This window comes from Plutella xylostella, chromosome 20 (assembly GCF_932276165.1).
Source record: "Plutella xylostella chromosome 20, ilPluXylo3.1, whole genome shotgun sequence".
Classification (NCBI taxonomy): Eukaryota; Metazoa; Arthropoda; class Insecta; order Lepidoptera; family Plutellidae; genus Plutella; species Plutella xylostella.
This window is the reverse complement of record NC_064000.1, coordinates 6,111,808-6,128,150: the sequence shown is the minus strand read 5'-3', so window position 1 is coordinate 6,128,150 and position 16,343 is coordinate 6,111,808. Positions and strand designations below refer to the sequence as shown.

The following is a 16,343-nucleotide window of genomic DNA, read 5'->3' as shown; positions in this document are numbered from 1 at the left end:
CAATATCGTGATTTTTGGGATGTAGGAGAAAAATACCACAATTTGTACATTTAATACATACTTAATATATTATTTATTAAGATAAAATTACGAGAAACAAGATTATACATAGGTATAGACGAACATAAATTTGAGCAAACGAAACTTAGGTGTTTAAAAATTGTGCCTAAAGAGTTTTAGACGAAACGAGCCTTATGCCACATACGTCTTGGCAAAGTGATGGTTCGGCCAAAAAAGTTTAGACCATACGAGTTATGCGAAATGAGTTTTGGTCAATAAAGATTATGCGAGATGAGCGGAACCCCTCGGTACTGCTTTTCTTCTCGTCTATGGTTATATTTTGTTTTTTTGTGTGTGACGCTGTGACGTCATTAATGTCAATGTCAGTGTCACTCACGATCACGACTCACGCACGCACGCATTCCCGTTTGTTTATAATTTTTATCAACTTATAGAAACGGATAAATTTAGAATTCTCTCAGTTTTATTATTATAAAATTTTATTTAGGCCATCATGGGAGTAGACGTAGAAATTATTACCCCTGGAAACGGTAAGTTCAGAAATAACTGCATTGTTTAAAATCTATCCTTTCCGTCATATTACATTTCACATTCATCATCAATAAAACTAAAACCACTGTGATAGACATGATTATTGATGTACTAATAAATAAAGCAATCTTTTCAGGCTCGACCTACCCTAAACCCGGCCAAACAGTTGTAGTACATTACACAGGAACATTGGAAAATGGTAAAAAGTTCGACTCGTCTCGAGATCGCGGCCAACCCTTCAAATTTACTTTGGGCAAAGGAGATGTCATCAAAGGATGGGACCAAGGTTTAGCAAAGGTTGGTAAATACCTGCGTAAATATTTTTTTTAGTGTAAAGAGACTCCACAGATAAAATGTATAGAAACAGTTTTGTGGGACAGTTAAACTTTAGTAATTTAATGATGACTGAATTTTCGGCATAGATGGCTAGCATGGATATTTTTGGTAGAGCACAAATAGAGAAAAATATCTTAGTTCTAAATAGAACACTTGTCTATTGCAAAAAATAGTTAAATAGGACTAGTTTGAACCCCATACTGCACTTGTCTGTATGTTTATAGGTACTAGTGATATTTATCTTTAACAGTAGAGTTTAGTACTGTCTGTCTTTCATGTTCTTGACCATTATCCTAACTCTCATTCACACCTTCTGTTCACAGATGTCGGTTGGAGAGAGATCTAAACTAACCTGTTCCCCAGACTATGCTTATGGAGCCCGAGGCCACCCTGGGGTCATCCCACCCAACTCCACATTGATCTTTGATGTGGAACTGTTGAGAGTAGAATAAATAAGTAGACGGTGTGAGCTTTTATAGTATTAGCATCTCTTGATCTTTTTATATGGTTACAATTACAATCATTGTCAAATTACGTATGTATCAGACTTATTGTACTTTGTTTTTTATATTATATTGTATTAGCTTATTGTTGCATTTTCAATTTATGTACAATTTTTACATGTTTTTTATACTTTTTTTAATTAAGTATTTATAAAAGTAGATAGTATAATGATGAGGTAGTCTACAAAGGTTTGTTACTTAACAAAAGATTATTGTGTCCTAATTTATTGTGATGAATTTAAATATTTGCCTAAAGATATTATTTGAATGTTTCTTTCAATATTTCTCTTTAACCTTTTAGTACCCAGGGTTAACACATTAGATTAGACTCAATAGATTTGTGTCCAATTTCAGTAGGTAAATAATGTTCAAGCTGTGAACGTATTTCTGCTTCTCATAGTTAAATTTCCATGTGTTGCATCTTGAAAGATATAATAAACAAAGACTTTGTTAACAATTTGATATTTTTATTGCAAAACCCACAGCCTGTAAATAAATTAACCTTAAAACCGATTCTTCAGATTTCTAATTATCCGTCTCCACCAGGAGAATAGTTCATCAAAGGAATGACCATATTCTTTGTAAAAGTAGTCCGGCACAATGCACAACTGTCTAAGGATCCGTAACAACAATTCATGCAGAATATGTGTCCGCATGGCAGTACACACGGCTGCACTATCTCTTCCAAGCACGCCACACAGGATTTGCTGCTGTCTACTTCATTTGGTAGCTCTCTCATCTGATCCATGTGCTTTTTAGCATGATGTAGACTTTGCCCGCATGAGATAAATGCATGTAGCAATGTCACAATGCCTAGTAACTTCAAATGCGCATAGTAAGCTGCTGCAGCAGGCCTCACTTGAACATAATCAATACCACAGGCAGCTTTTCCTATCTGTATTGGCCCACCACTAATGTAACAAAGTGCCCGATGTATACTCTCGATTTGTGGCACAATGCTATTCATAGCTTTAAGAATTACTAAAAAAGTGTTCTGAGCTTCAGGAGTCAGACTCGCGTTCCGCTGTGTCTGTATTTCCATGTGCCTTAGAGCTCTTCTGGTTATGTTTTCGCCAAATGCCGATAGCAGGATGCTCAGTAATCTGTTGCTGAATGTTGGCAGTTTGTGGTATGATTCGTCCACTTGGACGATGCCGGAGTACTCTTCGCCAAGCGTCTGTAGGTCTTTGAGGGTGGTGAAAGACTTGAATAGTAGAAAAGATAAGGGTACGGCCTTTGGAGCGTGCCTGGGAGGTAGGAGCCGGGATAAGGAGCCTGCGAGTTGCTTCTCGTACATGTCGTCCTTCTGCCAGGCTCTGAGCACCTCGGCAGGCTGCGCTGCTGGTAGCGCCATGTTTGAAACACGTTTGCTCTTCTCAATAAACAATAATTATTGCTTGTGGAAAACAATTTAAACAATCACAACATCAGCTGTTTGTTATCACCTTTCCACTCTGTCACTGTGAAAAACAATCTCTACGTCTGTCTGTGGAGTGGACCGAAGTTGAGTTGACAGAAAAAGTTAACATCCTATTCTGTGACAGAAAATTATAGTTCTGCTACTCGTCAACAGATGGCGTAAAATCAATTTTTGCCAGAAATATTTTTTATCAAAAACCAAGGATGAACGTTGTAGTTCTACTAGTTCTTATGAAGTTTAATAAAATTTCAGCAGAAAAGCTTAAAAATAATGATTTCAGGGGTGCAAGTGCTTGTCTGCATTCTGCACCCAATTAACTGTGCATGCATGCACGTTATTTGGTAAGAAGTTGATAATAAAAATATAGGTAATAAAGAAACGGTTTATTTTCCAAACATGTGACACAATTTTACTTCACATAGGTATTACAGAAGAATGTAATTGGCTATAAAGTGTGGTCAATATTTAAAAACCCATTTAAAACCAACTCCTATGAGTCTTATGACAGGTTCCTTAATTAACACTATATTTACACATGATTTTTTAAGAATCCTTACAAATTATCTTTATAATACTCATAGTAAGATAAAATTACATATTATATCTTAACTCGATATTATTTATAACTAGAGTACAAGCTAGTCTCCGAATAAGTCAGGGCTAAGTTACATACGTGGCCCACGCAGGTAATAGGAACTCGGCCTATGCATTTATTTATCTTAACAAGAGTGAATGAGACGGAAACAGTACGTCCACGGCGTTCCGTCCCGCTCTGGCGCGGCGCGGCAGGGTCGTGAGCTCGCGGGGCGACTGCGTGTGTCAGAAGAAATGGCTGTATGTGTGCCTGAAACATAGCAAAATGACACAAATAATAGTTTATTGGTAATGATAACTTAGCATAAAACATGAATTATTTCTATAAAAATTGCTCTCATACTGTCATCTATGACTATGTGTGGATACATAATGATTCGTGTTGTATTAGAGTCATACATAAGGTGACCATACGTCCCGCTTTGGGCGGGACAGTCCCGCTTTCAAGCTGGACGTCCCGCTGTCCCCCGCGAGGGCAAAAATGTCCCGCTTTCATAAACAGACCAAACGATCATTTCAATTACCTACATTTTGTAACTTCATCCCATATTTCCTTTCTTTCTTTTAATCACTTGAGACAACTATTTATCTTCTTATCATTTACTCACATAGCCTATAGGGAGTAATATGAGTCTGAGTTCCACCGAGACTCCGCGAGTAACGGTACTTCGTTCAGTGACGATAATTGACTCGCTCTTGCTCTATAGTGTATATAAATTTATCTCGCTCACCTACGATTCCTAACAAAGAAGAAATGCGTGGGAGTACATGTTTTCCAAAAAAGTAATCTGTATTAACATTTATGAATGTGAAAATTAGATAATATGCACTATTGATAAGAACTTTAAATTAAACTACTCAAATTATTTAAAAAATCAAAGTAAGTATGATGTTTAAGAATTTTGTAGCGTCTGATATGAGAACACCCAAAAATTCCGAAATATTTTTTTCCGAATTTGAAGCACCGAACAAGTACCTACCTAATTTAAAAAATATTGCAATAACGATTTTTTTAATATCGATTTATAAAAATCGAATAGTTTGTTATTACGATTGTTAAATACTATTACTTGAGTACTTATATGAAAAATAATATACAGATTTATTATAATCACGAAAATATCAAATCCGAACCGAAAATATGATAATTGGTGATTTTGTCAAAAATAGAACCAAAGCCTAAAGATAGGTGCGACAACGATCAAAGCGAGGAGGAGCGTGTGAGGTGCACATAGATATCGAAAAACAAAGCGGAGAGTTTAAAATATAGAGTAAAAATATTGTTAAGTAAATAGAAGTCAGTAGGTAAGTCACATTCGGGGATTTGTGTTTTCGTAATATTAAAACTTCGGGATTCGTTATTGAAACAATTTGATATAATAAAAAATCGTACATTTAAAACATCGAAATTATAACATTCGAAAAATTTACTTTTGGTCATTTAAATAAATCTGTTGTTTGAAATTTTGTTTATCAACTTTTCGTAATTTTCCTTATTCGGAAACTTAAAATTTACTAGGACTATGAAATTCATAATATCAAAAATCGTTATTTACATATTCGTAAAAAAGGAATTCGGATTTATGTAGTGTACCCGTCTGGTATATTTATAAAAACATAGTAAGTACTTAGGTATCCTAAATATACCAACTTAACAAGATTATCTATAAATATTAAAAAATGGTCATTCACCATTCATGCATCTTTCTCACATTTCACTCTTTCATCGTAGGTATTGAACTTTCAATTGATGCACTGAGCAAACTGAGAGAAAATATAAGAAGATAAGAAAGAAAGATAATATATGTATCTTTGAGGGATATGAAATTCCGCAGGTGTCCCGCTTTGACCAAAAAAATAAATGGTCACGTTAGTCATACAGCAGTACAGAAAAATACACAGTATCTTGTCCTGTCGCATGCTGCACCCTGGGCAACTACAACAATCTTTTCACCATCATGACGAAAGGTAGTTCAGCCCTTGTAAAGGTCACCGCACATACTGTACATATTAATAATGCGCATGCAAATCTTCGCAAACTGTCGTATTCCCGGAAACACCCGAATCATTGAATCGTAAGAGCCTTAAGCCATTTTGATCCTTGTTCGAAAGAAATAGTAGTCAATATCATGTGACACATAATCGAAAACAATTTGGGCGGTCGGTGGCTGTCACCGATCAGTCAAAGGTCTCAAGGTCAAGATCAGTATTACTTTTGTGGAATTATAAAGAGCTGCAATTACACATCGTTCTTGTTATTTTTTTCAAATGTGAATTTAATTTCAACTTTAATTATTTTTGACAACGCCATATTGTGAGGCACATTTAAGAATAAAATATACGTCACATTGATAGACTTCACTTTGCCAATAAAGCCACACCCAAAAGACCAAGTTTGTAATTGTAATATTATTGTGAATTGTCAGCGCTGTAAATACTTTTGAACTGAGATTTTAATGTAAACCTGTGTTTTAAATCCATATTTCTTCTTCTAACATAAACCTTGTGTTATTCCAACCTTATTTCATCCATATTAACACCAGCTTGATCAAGACATTTGAAAAGTACTGTAACATTGTCGAAGTAAATTTTAATATTATGACAATATTATGAATTATCGGCTCAAATTTCGTTACTTATAAATTAATACCTCTTTTAGCACCAAACACATAAATCTAAAAAAAATGCATGAAGAAAATGCACTTAACCACTCTAAATACATAATCGTTTTCTGGCGCTCGGAAATACGACCGTTGCCGAACAATGGCGAAGATTTCTATGCGCATTATCAATTTTGGGGAACTGTATAAGCGTACCCTAAGTAGAACGCGAGTTCGCGAACGCCTGGTCGACAGAAGAAAAAAAGACGATCGCTTTGCGTTACGCTTATTATGTGCTAAAACGGCTGAAACCCTAAGACTGTCGTATGCTACGGCCGCCATTTTCCCACTATTTCCTCATCAGCCCACATTATATCTCACCGATGCTTGTGTCAGGTGCGCCTGCGCTTGGCCGGGGGCGCGGTGGCGGGAGGCGTGGAGGTGTGCGCGCGCCGCCGCCCGCGCCGCCCGCCCTCCTCGTCCAGCAGCGGGGACTCCCACGCTGCAAGGGAAGATACATACGTTACTTGATTATTTATTGTATTAAAAAACCACCCTCTTTAAAGCCGCTAATCTAATGAATTTAAGGAATTTGTAAGACATCAACATGGATTTCTATTGCGAGAGGACGTGCTGAGGTTATTGGTAAGTGGCTGTTGGATGGGGCGCAAGAATGTTTGAAATGCTCTGAACACTATCTTATCATTTGTTCACAGCAAGTAGAATGATTGACAATGATGCAGACAATGGATTTGTATGATGATCTAAAATTAACAAACTTACCAGCCACTCCACTGAGTTTTGCTTGCTTATTGGACTTGTCTCTCTGTGAAATAGACTTGCGACTGGTTGAGCCATCTCTGGGACCAGATGCATTGGAATCCCTTGAGTCTCGTCTACGATCTGTAAAAAGTAATACATTTGTTTGAATGCACTTTAAATGTTTTCATTTAAAAAAATATTAAAAAAGAGCAGATATTCAGATAAGGTTGCTTTTGCAGGGATTTGAAAAAAACTTGATGCAAATTATTATGAATAACTTCAATAAAAAGTACAACATTTTGTTAAAATCCTTTGAATGACTATGGCTGTTTAAAATGATGATCGGCACAAATATATGAAAGCTGGGACCATCACCAATAGAAATGAGTGATAGTCGTTGCAAAGGTATTTTTTTGCAGAATATGAATAACGGAAGCGCTAGTCCTGATTTACTGTCCAATTCGTAATAATCGTACCTTGAAAGTTTTTATATTTTATTTCTGTAATTTTAATGTTTTTATTATTGTTTCACATTCATTTTTATTTTTTATAACAAAATTATCATAATTCATTATAATATTATATTTGTTTATTATCTCAGTAAATAAAACCAGTTGAAAGTAATTTCTCCCATTTTAGTAATACGTGTTTACGTGTATTACGCCCTAACTGTCATCAGGAGAGTGAAATGCCATAGAAAAATACTACCTTCCGACAAATATATTTCAAAATGGACAACTTATACGGATTTGTCATCATAATATTTTTTTGCTCACTTGAAAAGAGCTATCCAACTATGTATTACTCATCTTTATTGGACATAGGATCGTCGAAAGATCTTTCGACGATCTACAAAGTATTCTCCAAAATAATATTGATAAGGATCACACAATGCCTAGATGAACAACAGCCTCCAGAGCAAGCCGGCTTCAGAAGAGGATATAGCACTACCGACCACCTTCATACCATGCAACAATTGATAGAAAAAACAAACGAATATAAACTACCGCTCTTTATCGCATTTATTGACTTCCAGAAGGCATTCGATTCTATAAACCACCAATACGTTTGGCAAGCACTACTTAAAGATGGAGTAGATATGAGATACATAAATACTATTAAAAAAATATACGAACTTAGCTCAGCTAGAATAAAACTGGACCAATTAGGATCAGCGTTTAGTATAGACAATGGAGTTAAACAAGGAGACTGCATGTCCCCCAAACTTTTCAACTCTGTTCTAGAACATGTGTTTAGAACATTGAACTGGGAGAGTATGGGAGTAAACATTAATGGCAAATACTTATCAAATATCCGTTTCGCTGATGACATTGCCCTGTTCGGAAACACAGAAAAAGAACTGCAACAAATGATCAAGGAACTAAACATCAAATGCAAAGAAGTTGGACTACAGTTAAATATATCGAAAACAAAGGTGATGACAAATACAAGCGAACCTATACACATATCCGTCGAAAACTTAGAACTACAACAAGTCGAAACCTTTATCTATCTAGGCAAAACAGTTTCGTTCAAAAATCAAGACAATGAAGAAATAACCAGAAGAATAAATAATGGATGGAAAAGATTTTGGAGCCTAAAACACATATTTAAAAACAAACAAATTCTTATGAAATTAAAGGCCAAAGTCTTTGACTCCTGTATACTACCAGTCTTAACATACGGAGCACAAACATGGGCGCTGACGAAGAACAACATTAAAAGGTTAAAGATAACTCAACGCAAAATGGAAAGAAGCATATTAAACAAAAAACTAATAGAAAAAACACAGAACACAGAGCTTAGAAAATTAACCAAAGTAACAGATGTGATTCGACATGCCAAAAAACTGAAGTGGAAATGGGCTGGCCATATCATGAGGCAAACTGATGGAAGATGGACAAAGGAGCTGACTGAGTGGTGTCCCCGATACTCGACCCGGGGCGTGGGCCGCCCGGCCACGCGCTGGCGCGACGAGCTGGCGGGCTTCACTGGAGCAGGGGAATGCTGGACACGATGCACCGCCAACAAACTTACCTGGAAGAAAATGGGGGAGGCCTTTGCCCAGCAATGGGATGACCTATAAAATACTTAGATTTTAGGTATACATAGTTCAAGTGCATGCATACACATAAATATATTATTATGATATACAAATAAATACTACTGAATTATATAAATAAATTTAATAATTATAATATTGAATTATATAAAACTAAACTTAAACAATTACCATTAATATTAATAATGCATGAATTGTGTTACTTTAAACATAATTAAATACTAATTTGAATGTTACATTATAGGAGGCTTATAATAAATAAATAAAATAAAAATTGGACATAGGTCCCAAAACGCCCATTGTCATTTTTGCAAATACTTACCATAGTCCTTTTCAGACTTGATGCTGGGGGTGTCGGTGGAGGCATGTGAGCTGCCACTCTCCTTGCGTGACTTGGTCGCCAGAGTCGCTGTTGTGCTGTCCTTGCGGGATGCAGCTAGGGATAGAATAGGAATAGGATATAATTTATTGTTATACGATCAATTTTTTTTTTAAAATATGTTTTTTTACATGTAGGAAACATCCTGGAAAAATTTCAACAAAACTGAAAATGCATCACAGCCCTGGTGCAGACACATTAGATTACCTTTCGGGGTGCTATCCTTGGATGCTGTACCTCTGGAACTACTTCTAGGAGTCGAAGTCTTGGGTGACGGACTCCTGCCTTCTGAAACATTTCACACTTAGTATCAGAATTGCATCTTTTAGTGAAACTGTAATGTTTACAGTTACAAATAAGTAATACCTTCACTTTCATCACCTAATATAGCTTCTTTACACTTCTGTTTGATCAGTGGTCCAAACTCCCCCTCAGGAAGTCTGAATGCTACTTCTTCATTAGGGAACGGTATCGGCTCAGTATCATACAGCATTTGCAGATCGTACATGCTTTCTAGATGCTTCCATATGTCTTGAGTTGAGATCTCTTTATTGATGGAGTTGGACAGTTTCTCCCAAATACAAGCCATTTGGAAATGCCTGTTGATGCCGACCGGCTTGTGGTTTACCATGGCGTAGAACAACTGTATTTCCATGTCCACGTCCCATTCTAATGTGTCGCCGGCTTTCGCCTCTACCTCCTCTTCACTAGAAACCATTGTTTAGGCTGATCCAGGGCCAGTGTGCAGGTAATTTATGGAAAATTTAGGAGAAAATACAACAACAAACAATAACCACACGCAGTTGATTTGACAGATAACTTTTTAAATGCTAGTGCTGTGCTTAAATTTAATTGAGCATACAGCAAAAATACAGTCGATGTACAAAATGAACTGAATCGACTTAGTACTTTAGTCTATGTTTTATGCAATAAAAAAATAAAACTGTCAAACAGTAATCTCGCTGTTTGTCGCCGCTTGAACTTTTATGGCAATAAATAGGAGTATTTTGTGAATAAACCATTATGTATTGGTTATTTTAAATCAAACTTATTGTTATTTTTATCATAAAACGCTAAGCTATCATGGCTAACCACTACGAGGTCCCTAGTTGGTGAGTGTCTAGTGTTTCAGCTCGATGAACTTTTCAGGTTTCGGCACAGTTCATGCCGCTTAAAGTTTATAATCCAATATTTATGTTTATCCCCTATGATTTCTCTCGATTAAACTTCAATAGAAGAATATTAATGATATTCGTTTATTAATATTATTAATAAAAACTCTTTTAGGTACTTCCTCTAGGTTATCAATTAATGAATGATAATAACTTGAAAGTACATAATAATATGTAACCTATGTTTCAGGGCCGGCAAACCTCCCACAGGACTGCACTTGGATGTGCTGAAAGGAGACAAATTAATTCAGAAATTGATGTTAGATGAGAAGAAATGCTACCTATTTGGTCGCAACCCACAAATGAATGACTTCTGCATAGACCATGCCAGCTGCTCGAGAGTGCACGCAGCTTTTGTTTACCACAAGGATTTGAATAGAGCCTTTTTAGTAGATTTAGGAAGCAGTGAGTATGATAAATTATACAAAAACTATATAGTTGCTGATTAAATTACTAATGCTGAGTAGCAGAGAGGGACTTTAAGCTAATGTTCACCTTAAATGTATAGCAGCCTTGCTTACAGTAACAGTGTATGGACAGAAAGAGACAGACATAGATTTAAAGCTGACATTAGGTTAATGTTCTTTTCTGCAACAGCATAAGTCAAATCTATTGAAATCAGTATGCCTGCCTATACCTGAAGTTATTCTAACTATGATTGTATTTACCATTTCAGCACATGGCACATACATTGGTAAGATGAGACTGGAAGCGAACAAGCCCACGCAACTGCCCATAGACTCAAACTTCCACTTTGGAGCTTCAACTAGAAATTACATTATAAGGTGATGCATGATTAGATTTTTATGGTTCACATGTTTGTTTAACTTTATTTGAGCTAATACAAAGTGGGAAGCATCATGCGCAGAATGGAATACACACCTAGCTTGCTGGACCAACAATACTTGGCTGGTAGAAATTTTCTGCTTGGAAGGGCATGGAACAAATGAGTGGCATTACTCAGAAGACAATTATATAGAGCAGTTGGGTATTGGCAAAAGCAGGTCATTCTCTGATGGCTCTTGAGTTTCTTTCCCCTTTTCTTCTCCATAGAGACCTTTTTTTGATTGAGAAGTAGTTTATTTTGATGTTTGTTAAGAATAATGATATTTTACAACAAAGAATAAACATTGAATTTTGTCTCCCAAAAATTAATGAATGAAATTGAGGATGATGTTATGTAAATATTACATTTATATTGTTTTTTGGTAAACAGAGAGAGGCCATCAGGCAATTCACGGGGTATCATGGAGGACCTTCCCAACACGGAGACTGAAGGGGCACTGCTCGGGCTGCCCGAGACACAGACTGAACTTGATGTAAGATATTAAAAAGGGTATAGTATGCCAAAAGGGGTGACTCAGGGGCTCTTTTGTTCTACAAGATAAGAAAAATATTTTGCTTTTCTTTTCATATCCCATTGTAAAATTTCGTGCAGGAGGCAGCCACTCTCGGCATGAGCTGGCATGAAGTCAAAGGTGTGGCACAGGACTGCTCAGAGTGGAAATCTACACTTCAAGCCTTATGTCCCTGATTAGGGATCCCAGGACCTGACCCCTTAGCATGAATTTTCATCGTGAATGTGAAGTAGAATTCATGGAGTAATTTGGACATAGAAATTTAAATTAACTCAAAAATGGATATTTCTTTACGAATTTATAAAAGTTGTTCAGAATGACCCTACCAGTTCGCCCTTTTGCCTTGCTAGCAAAACCAATATAGGTACTATTTAGCAACCCCATGTAAGTAACAAATTAACATGCAAAATTGTTATAAAACTCAGACACATACATACCCAAAATACCTTATTCATATTCATGCTTGATTTTTGTGTAAGTCTTGGTATGTTTATGTTGATTCCAGAACCTGACTGAGTTCAACACGGCTCACAACAGGCGAATATCCATGTTGGGCATCTCTACCGATGATGGAGCTGATGTTATAAAGGTAAAATACAAAATATTCTAGTCAAATGCTGTTATTCATCACACAAATAAGTATACATAACTTTGTTCCAAGTGCTTCCTGTTCCTTTTTGATTTGTTATTCGGATTTTTAATGAGTAATAGATGGATAAAAAAATATACAGGGTGTCCCAAAAGTCAATGTTATGCCTTGAAGGGCTCACAGACCACCTCATGAGTGGGCCAGAATATCATAATATATGACCTTAGTATAAAATCGACAGTTTTCGAGATATTTACACTTAGCTATAAATTTGCTGAAAATAGACACCTTTCTTCCCTTTCTTCCACCAGCCCCAAACCGGCACGAAGCGCTCAGCCTCCATGCCCACCGGCGGCGCCAAGAAGCAGCGCCGCAACGTGTCCTTCAACGAGGAGGTGGACATCATCAACCCAGAGGACATCGACCCCAGTGTGGGCCGCTTCAGGAACCTCGTCAAGTCAACTATAGTGCCCAATGCTAATGCACCGCAGAGGAAACTTAAGCTGCAGGGGCCTGATGATAGTGAGTAGCGGTTTGGTTGTTTGTTTGTTGAAGAATTATTGTTGAGACAATTGTTGAAGCAATTTTGATAAAATATAGCTATGGAATGTTCAAAATGTATTGGTTTATACATTTTGGAGGTACTTATGTGCATCATCAGCCGACTATGGTGTTATTCCTTAATGCTGGAGATAATTATGTATCTTCCAAGGACTGATAACAGCTAGCTAATATCCAACGCTGCATACATTTTTTTGTTGTCGAGGTCATTTGAGAATCGATTGAGAATTCGTCTACCTAAACGGTCGTTCGTCATATAAGTCTTTTCCTGAGCTAATTATAGTAATTCCAACTAATAACCCATTCACCGCAGGTCACCAAACGCACCACCACTCGCTCCGTCTGCAAGAGATCTCATTCTCGGCCGGGCTGTACTCGTCGCTGCCGGCGCCCTCGCACCTCAGCGTCATAGGCGCGCGCATGGGCCTGTCGCTGCCCAACCCCGCGCCTGATGTGGACTTAGAGGCCCCGGGGCTGATGCAGCCGCCGCCTAAGCCTACTGCGCCGCATGGTGAGTTCATATTGCTAGCAATTTGAGGAAAAGGCTAGAAAGAAGAGTTATTGGTATCGGCGTTGTGAGTTTGATATTGTGATGTGGCTGAAGTCAGGTCCGAGGACGGTTTTGTGGTTGAACTTGTTGGTTATGGTGTAGTTAGTACATACATACATATGTATTTGTGTACGAACCCTAGACTTAGAGGCGCCGGGGCTGATGCAGCCACCGCCAAAGCCTACTGCACCGCATGGTGAGTTCAGGCAGAATCCTAGAAAGAAGTATTATGTTGTGATATTGCTGCACAATACCGATGTACCTATGTATGTATGAACCTTGCCCTGAAAGTGGACTCCGAGGCACCAGGGTTGATGCAGCCGCCGCCTAAACCTACTGCGCCGCATGGTGAGTTCAGGGTGAAGCGTAGGAAGGAGGGTAATGGGTTTAGATATTGTGATATGTCTGAAGTCAGGTCCAGAGGACGGTTATGTGGTTGAGCGCTATGAATGTATGTAGGTACGAACCCCGCCCAGGATGTGGAATTTGTCACACGTATACGAGCATAAACAGTTGATATGCTATTCGTCAATATAACTAATTATTTCTAATGCTAACGTATCTATTTTCCTTCGCAGCGGAAGTGGAATCAGCGCCATCTAGCGAGCCGAAGCGCAAGAAGTACGCCAAGGAGGCGTGGCCCGGACGCAAGCCCGGCCTCATCCCGGGCGTCTGATAGTGGGAGAACTGTTGAGGTGGCGACTGACTTGTGCAACTGGCCGTATCTGAAGGCGCGATCACACGGTTCATTCGAGTGAATATTCACTCGAGTGAACGGTTCATTTATGTTTGCATCTTTGCTTCATTTTGAGTCCACACGTATCAGTTCGAGTAAAAGATGAATGAAAGACAGAAATGAACGAAAAATTAACCGTCTGATCCCGCCTTTAACGTTCACGGCGAGCCATACCGTAACGTCATTCATTCGGGTGAGAGGATTAGCTCGCTGTATTGACGTGAAAATTCTGCGTAAAGTAACGTACGTACGTTACGATAAGTCAGTCGCCGCCTTTAGCTTGTATGCAATCGTTGGTTTTTAACGAGCAGACATTCAGTTTAAGGACTTCAAGGTTAAAAGCAAGCTCATCTAGCGCCGCCAATGGAAAAAAAAAATATTTCATTTTAAAGGCGTTTTATCAAATCTGTTATGTAAAAAATCTATTCGTCCTGCTGCTACGTAGTTCAAATTGTAAACAAGTTTTCACCTTCTGAAATTTTTATTGCTAATCTGAACCCTAATTATATCATTTTATGAGCAATACTATTGACCAAACGATGGGATTCTAGCGTAACTGAATAGTTATAATAGTGATACTTACTGGGGTTTACATTGACAACAAACATTGCATAAGTTGACTTCTGCTATCTTTGTTGCCTGTGGGTGTAAACTCCAATTTAGGTATCAAATGTGTAAATTGAATAGGTATTGAAAGTTTGTTGGATTTGTTGACATAATGATAAACATAATATATAAGTATGTTTTGCTATGTTTAGTGGCATGGTAGGTGCCTTTTTTGAATAATGAAATGGATTTGACTTTGATTTAAGTAATGTTTCATATCATAACTCGGCTTGCAAAAACGTAATATTAGTTCACATTTATAAATAGCATGTGCACTATAATGTTTGTTATACGAGAAGAAATGTACATTTTGTACAAAGTAAATGTAGTCAGGACAGTCGGGAGCTGTGAAAGTAAAATAGTTAATAATTAATTAAGGTAAATAAGAATAAGCTATGATTTAAATAAACGATTTAAACATATTTTGCGTATATCATTTACTTACAATTCATGTATAGCAATTTTTCATCGTTTACGTAGAAATGGATGCTAACTAATCACTTAAGCTAGTGTTTAACCGATGTAACACCTTTTATTAAGAACAAATCTGGTAACCGGTACTTTATTTTAACGTGTAAGTAAATAACTGACAGTGATAAAAATAATTAGTAATTGCTTTAGAAATGATAAATACATAAATACAACTGTGAAATCGCTAGGAACGCAAAAACAAAAAACGTCTAACCATCGTATAACGTAAAATGAGTTATTTAGTCTCGCTACTGGACGCTAGGGGCGCTGGGATCTTATTTTTATACAACGAATGTGAGAACTACGGATCGACTATATAGGTAGAAAAACAATTTTTAAGTGCTACGATATTCTTCACAGTTAACAGTAATCATTCATTCATTCAATCGCAACACTTGGCTTTGTCGGAGGATCGTCCCTTTGCTATGAAGGTGCACTACTATCACAGCCAATCACACCTATATAAAGTACATAGAAGTAAGTACACACGTTTCCAATAAAACACTAGGTATATGGATTTTATCGACAACAATCTTGCTGCGGCTACCAGGCGCACATAAAGACGCAGGATAGAAACCGCAGTCCTTTATAACGTAATCTGAATGCGAGCCAGGCTTTCTGGCTTACTAAACTATTTCAACATCAGTACCCTTAGCACGAACATTTCATCGTTTCCGTATTTCATTACTACACGTTAACTTTGAACGTATTGAAATGGCAGCATAAGCCTTCGTCGTGTGCCGGTCGTTACAACGTTACCAGAGTTAAAATAAGGTTGTACCACACTGAGATTGTTAAGTTCAAAACCTTCATAATAATTTCAAAGTAAGCAGCGATTCCTTATAAACGCACTTTAACAATTGTCTATGGATGATAACTATGATTTGAACGCACATCGTAACTTTTTTTTTTGACATTTGTCATCTGTCATCTGTCAAATTATCAATCTATTGACACTGACAGGTCGGCTTTCATAATTATTTGTTAAATTTGTTTATTGTTTTATTGAATTCAACGCAGTGATATTTGCCTACGGATACCAACGCCAAGGCCCACGGATGGAGAGGTCGCCAGTGGTGCCTTAATAAGTGT

General features: G+C 37.4%; 4 protein-coding genes across 7 annotated transcripts; 2 read left to right on the top strand and 2 right to left on the bottom strand.

The window, feature by feature from the left end:
- The first annotated feature begins 399 nt into the window (after window positions 1-399).
- LOC105393876 (peptidyl-prolyl cis-trans isomerase Fkbp12) lies at window positions 400-1,848 on the top strand. Its single transcript, XM_011565697.3, has 3 exons — window positions 400-551; window positions 689-849; window positions 1,212-1,848. The coding sequence occupies exons 1-3, from the start codon at window positions 515-517 to the stop codon at window positions 1,338-1,340; spliced, it is 327 nt and encodes a 108-aa protein (XP_011563999.1). The 5' UTR covers window positions 400-514; the 3' UTR covers window positions 1,341-1,848.
- LOC105393875 (peroxisome biogenesis factor 10) lies at window positions 1,532-2,819 on the bottom strand. The gene has a single exon (XM_011565696.3). The coding sequence runs from the start codon at window positions 2,743-2,745 to the stop codon at window positions 1,921-1,923; it is 825 nt and encodes a 274-aa protein (XP_011563998.2). The 5' UTR covers window positions 2,746-2,819; the 3' UTR covers window positions 1,532-1,920.
- Window positions 2,820-3,192: 373 nt separating this feature from the next.
- Window positions 3,193-10,009, bottom strand: LOC105393874 (MRG/MORF4L-binding protein). Of its 4 annotated transcripts, none has more exons than XM_048628348.1 (6): window positions 9,590-10,009; window positions 9,416-9,493; window positions 9,152-9,265; window positions 6,789-6,908; window positions 6,387-6,507; window positions 3,193-3,655 (listed from the first exon to the last, which is right to left on the bottom strand). In XM_048628348.1, the coding sequence occupies exons 1-5, from the start codon at window positions 9,924-9,926 to the stop codon at window positions 6,398-6,400; spliced, it is 759 nt and encodes a 252-aa protein (XP_048484305.1). In that variant the 5' UTR covers window positions 9,927-10,009; the 3' UTR covers window positions 3,193-3,655; window positions 6,387-6,397. The 4 variants fall into 4 exon arrangements, with proteins under 4 accessions (XP_048484305.1, XP_048484303.1, XP_048484304.1 ...); XM_048628346.1 differs by having other exon boundaries at window positions 3,194-3,655; window positions 9,575-10,009; XM_048628347.1 differs by having other exon boundaries at window positions 3,194-3,655; window positions 9,416-9,496.
- Window positions 10,010-10,171: 162 nt separating this feature from the next.
- Window positions 10,172-15,202, top strand: LOC105393873 (nuclear inhibitor of protein phosphatase 1). Its single transcript, XM_048628371.1, has 8 exons — window positions 10,172-10,320; window positions 10,571-10,785; window positions 11,057-11,165; window positions 11,597-11,699; window positions 12,244-12,327; window positions 12,639-12,849; window positions 13,202-13,399; window positions 14,017-15,202. The coding sequence occupies exons 1-8, from the start codon at window positions 10,292-10,294 to the stop codon at window positions 14,112-14,114; spliced, it is 1,047 nt and encodes a 348-aa protein (XP_048484328.1). The 5' UTR covers window positions 10,172-10,291; the 3' UTR covers window positions 14,115-15,202.
- Window positions 15,203-16,343: the final 1,141 nt, after the last annotated feature.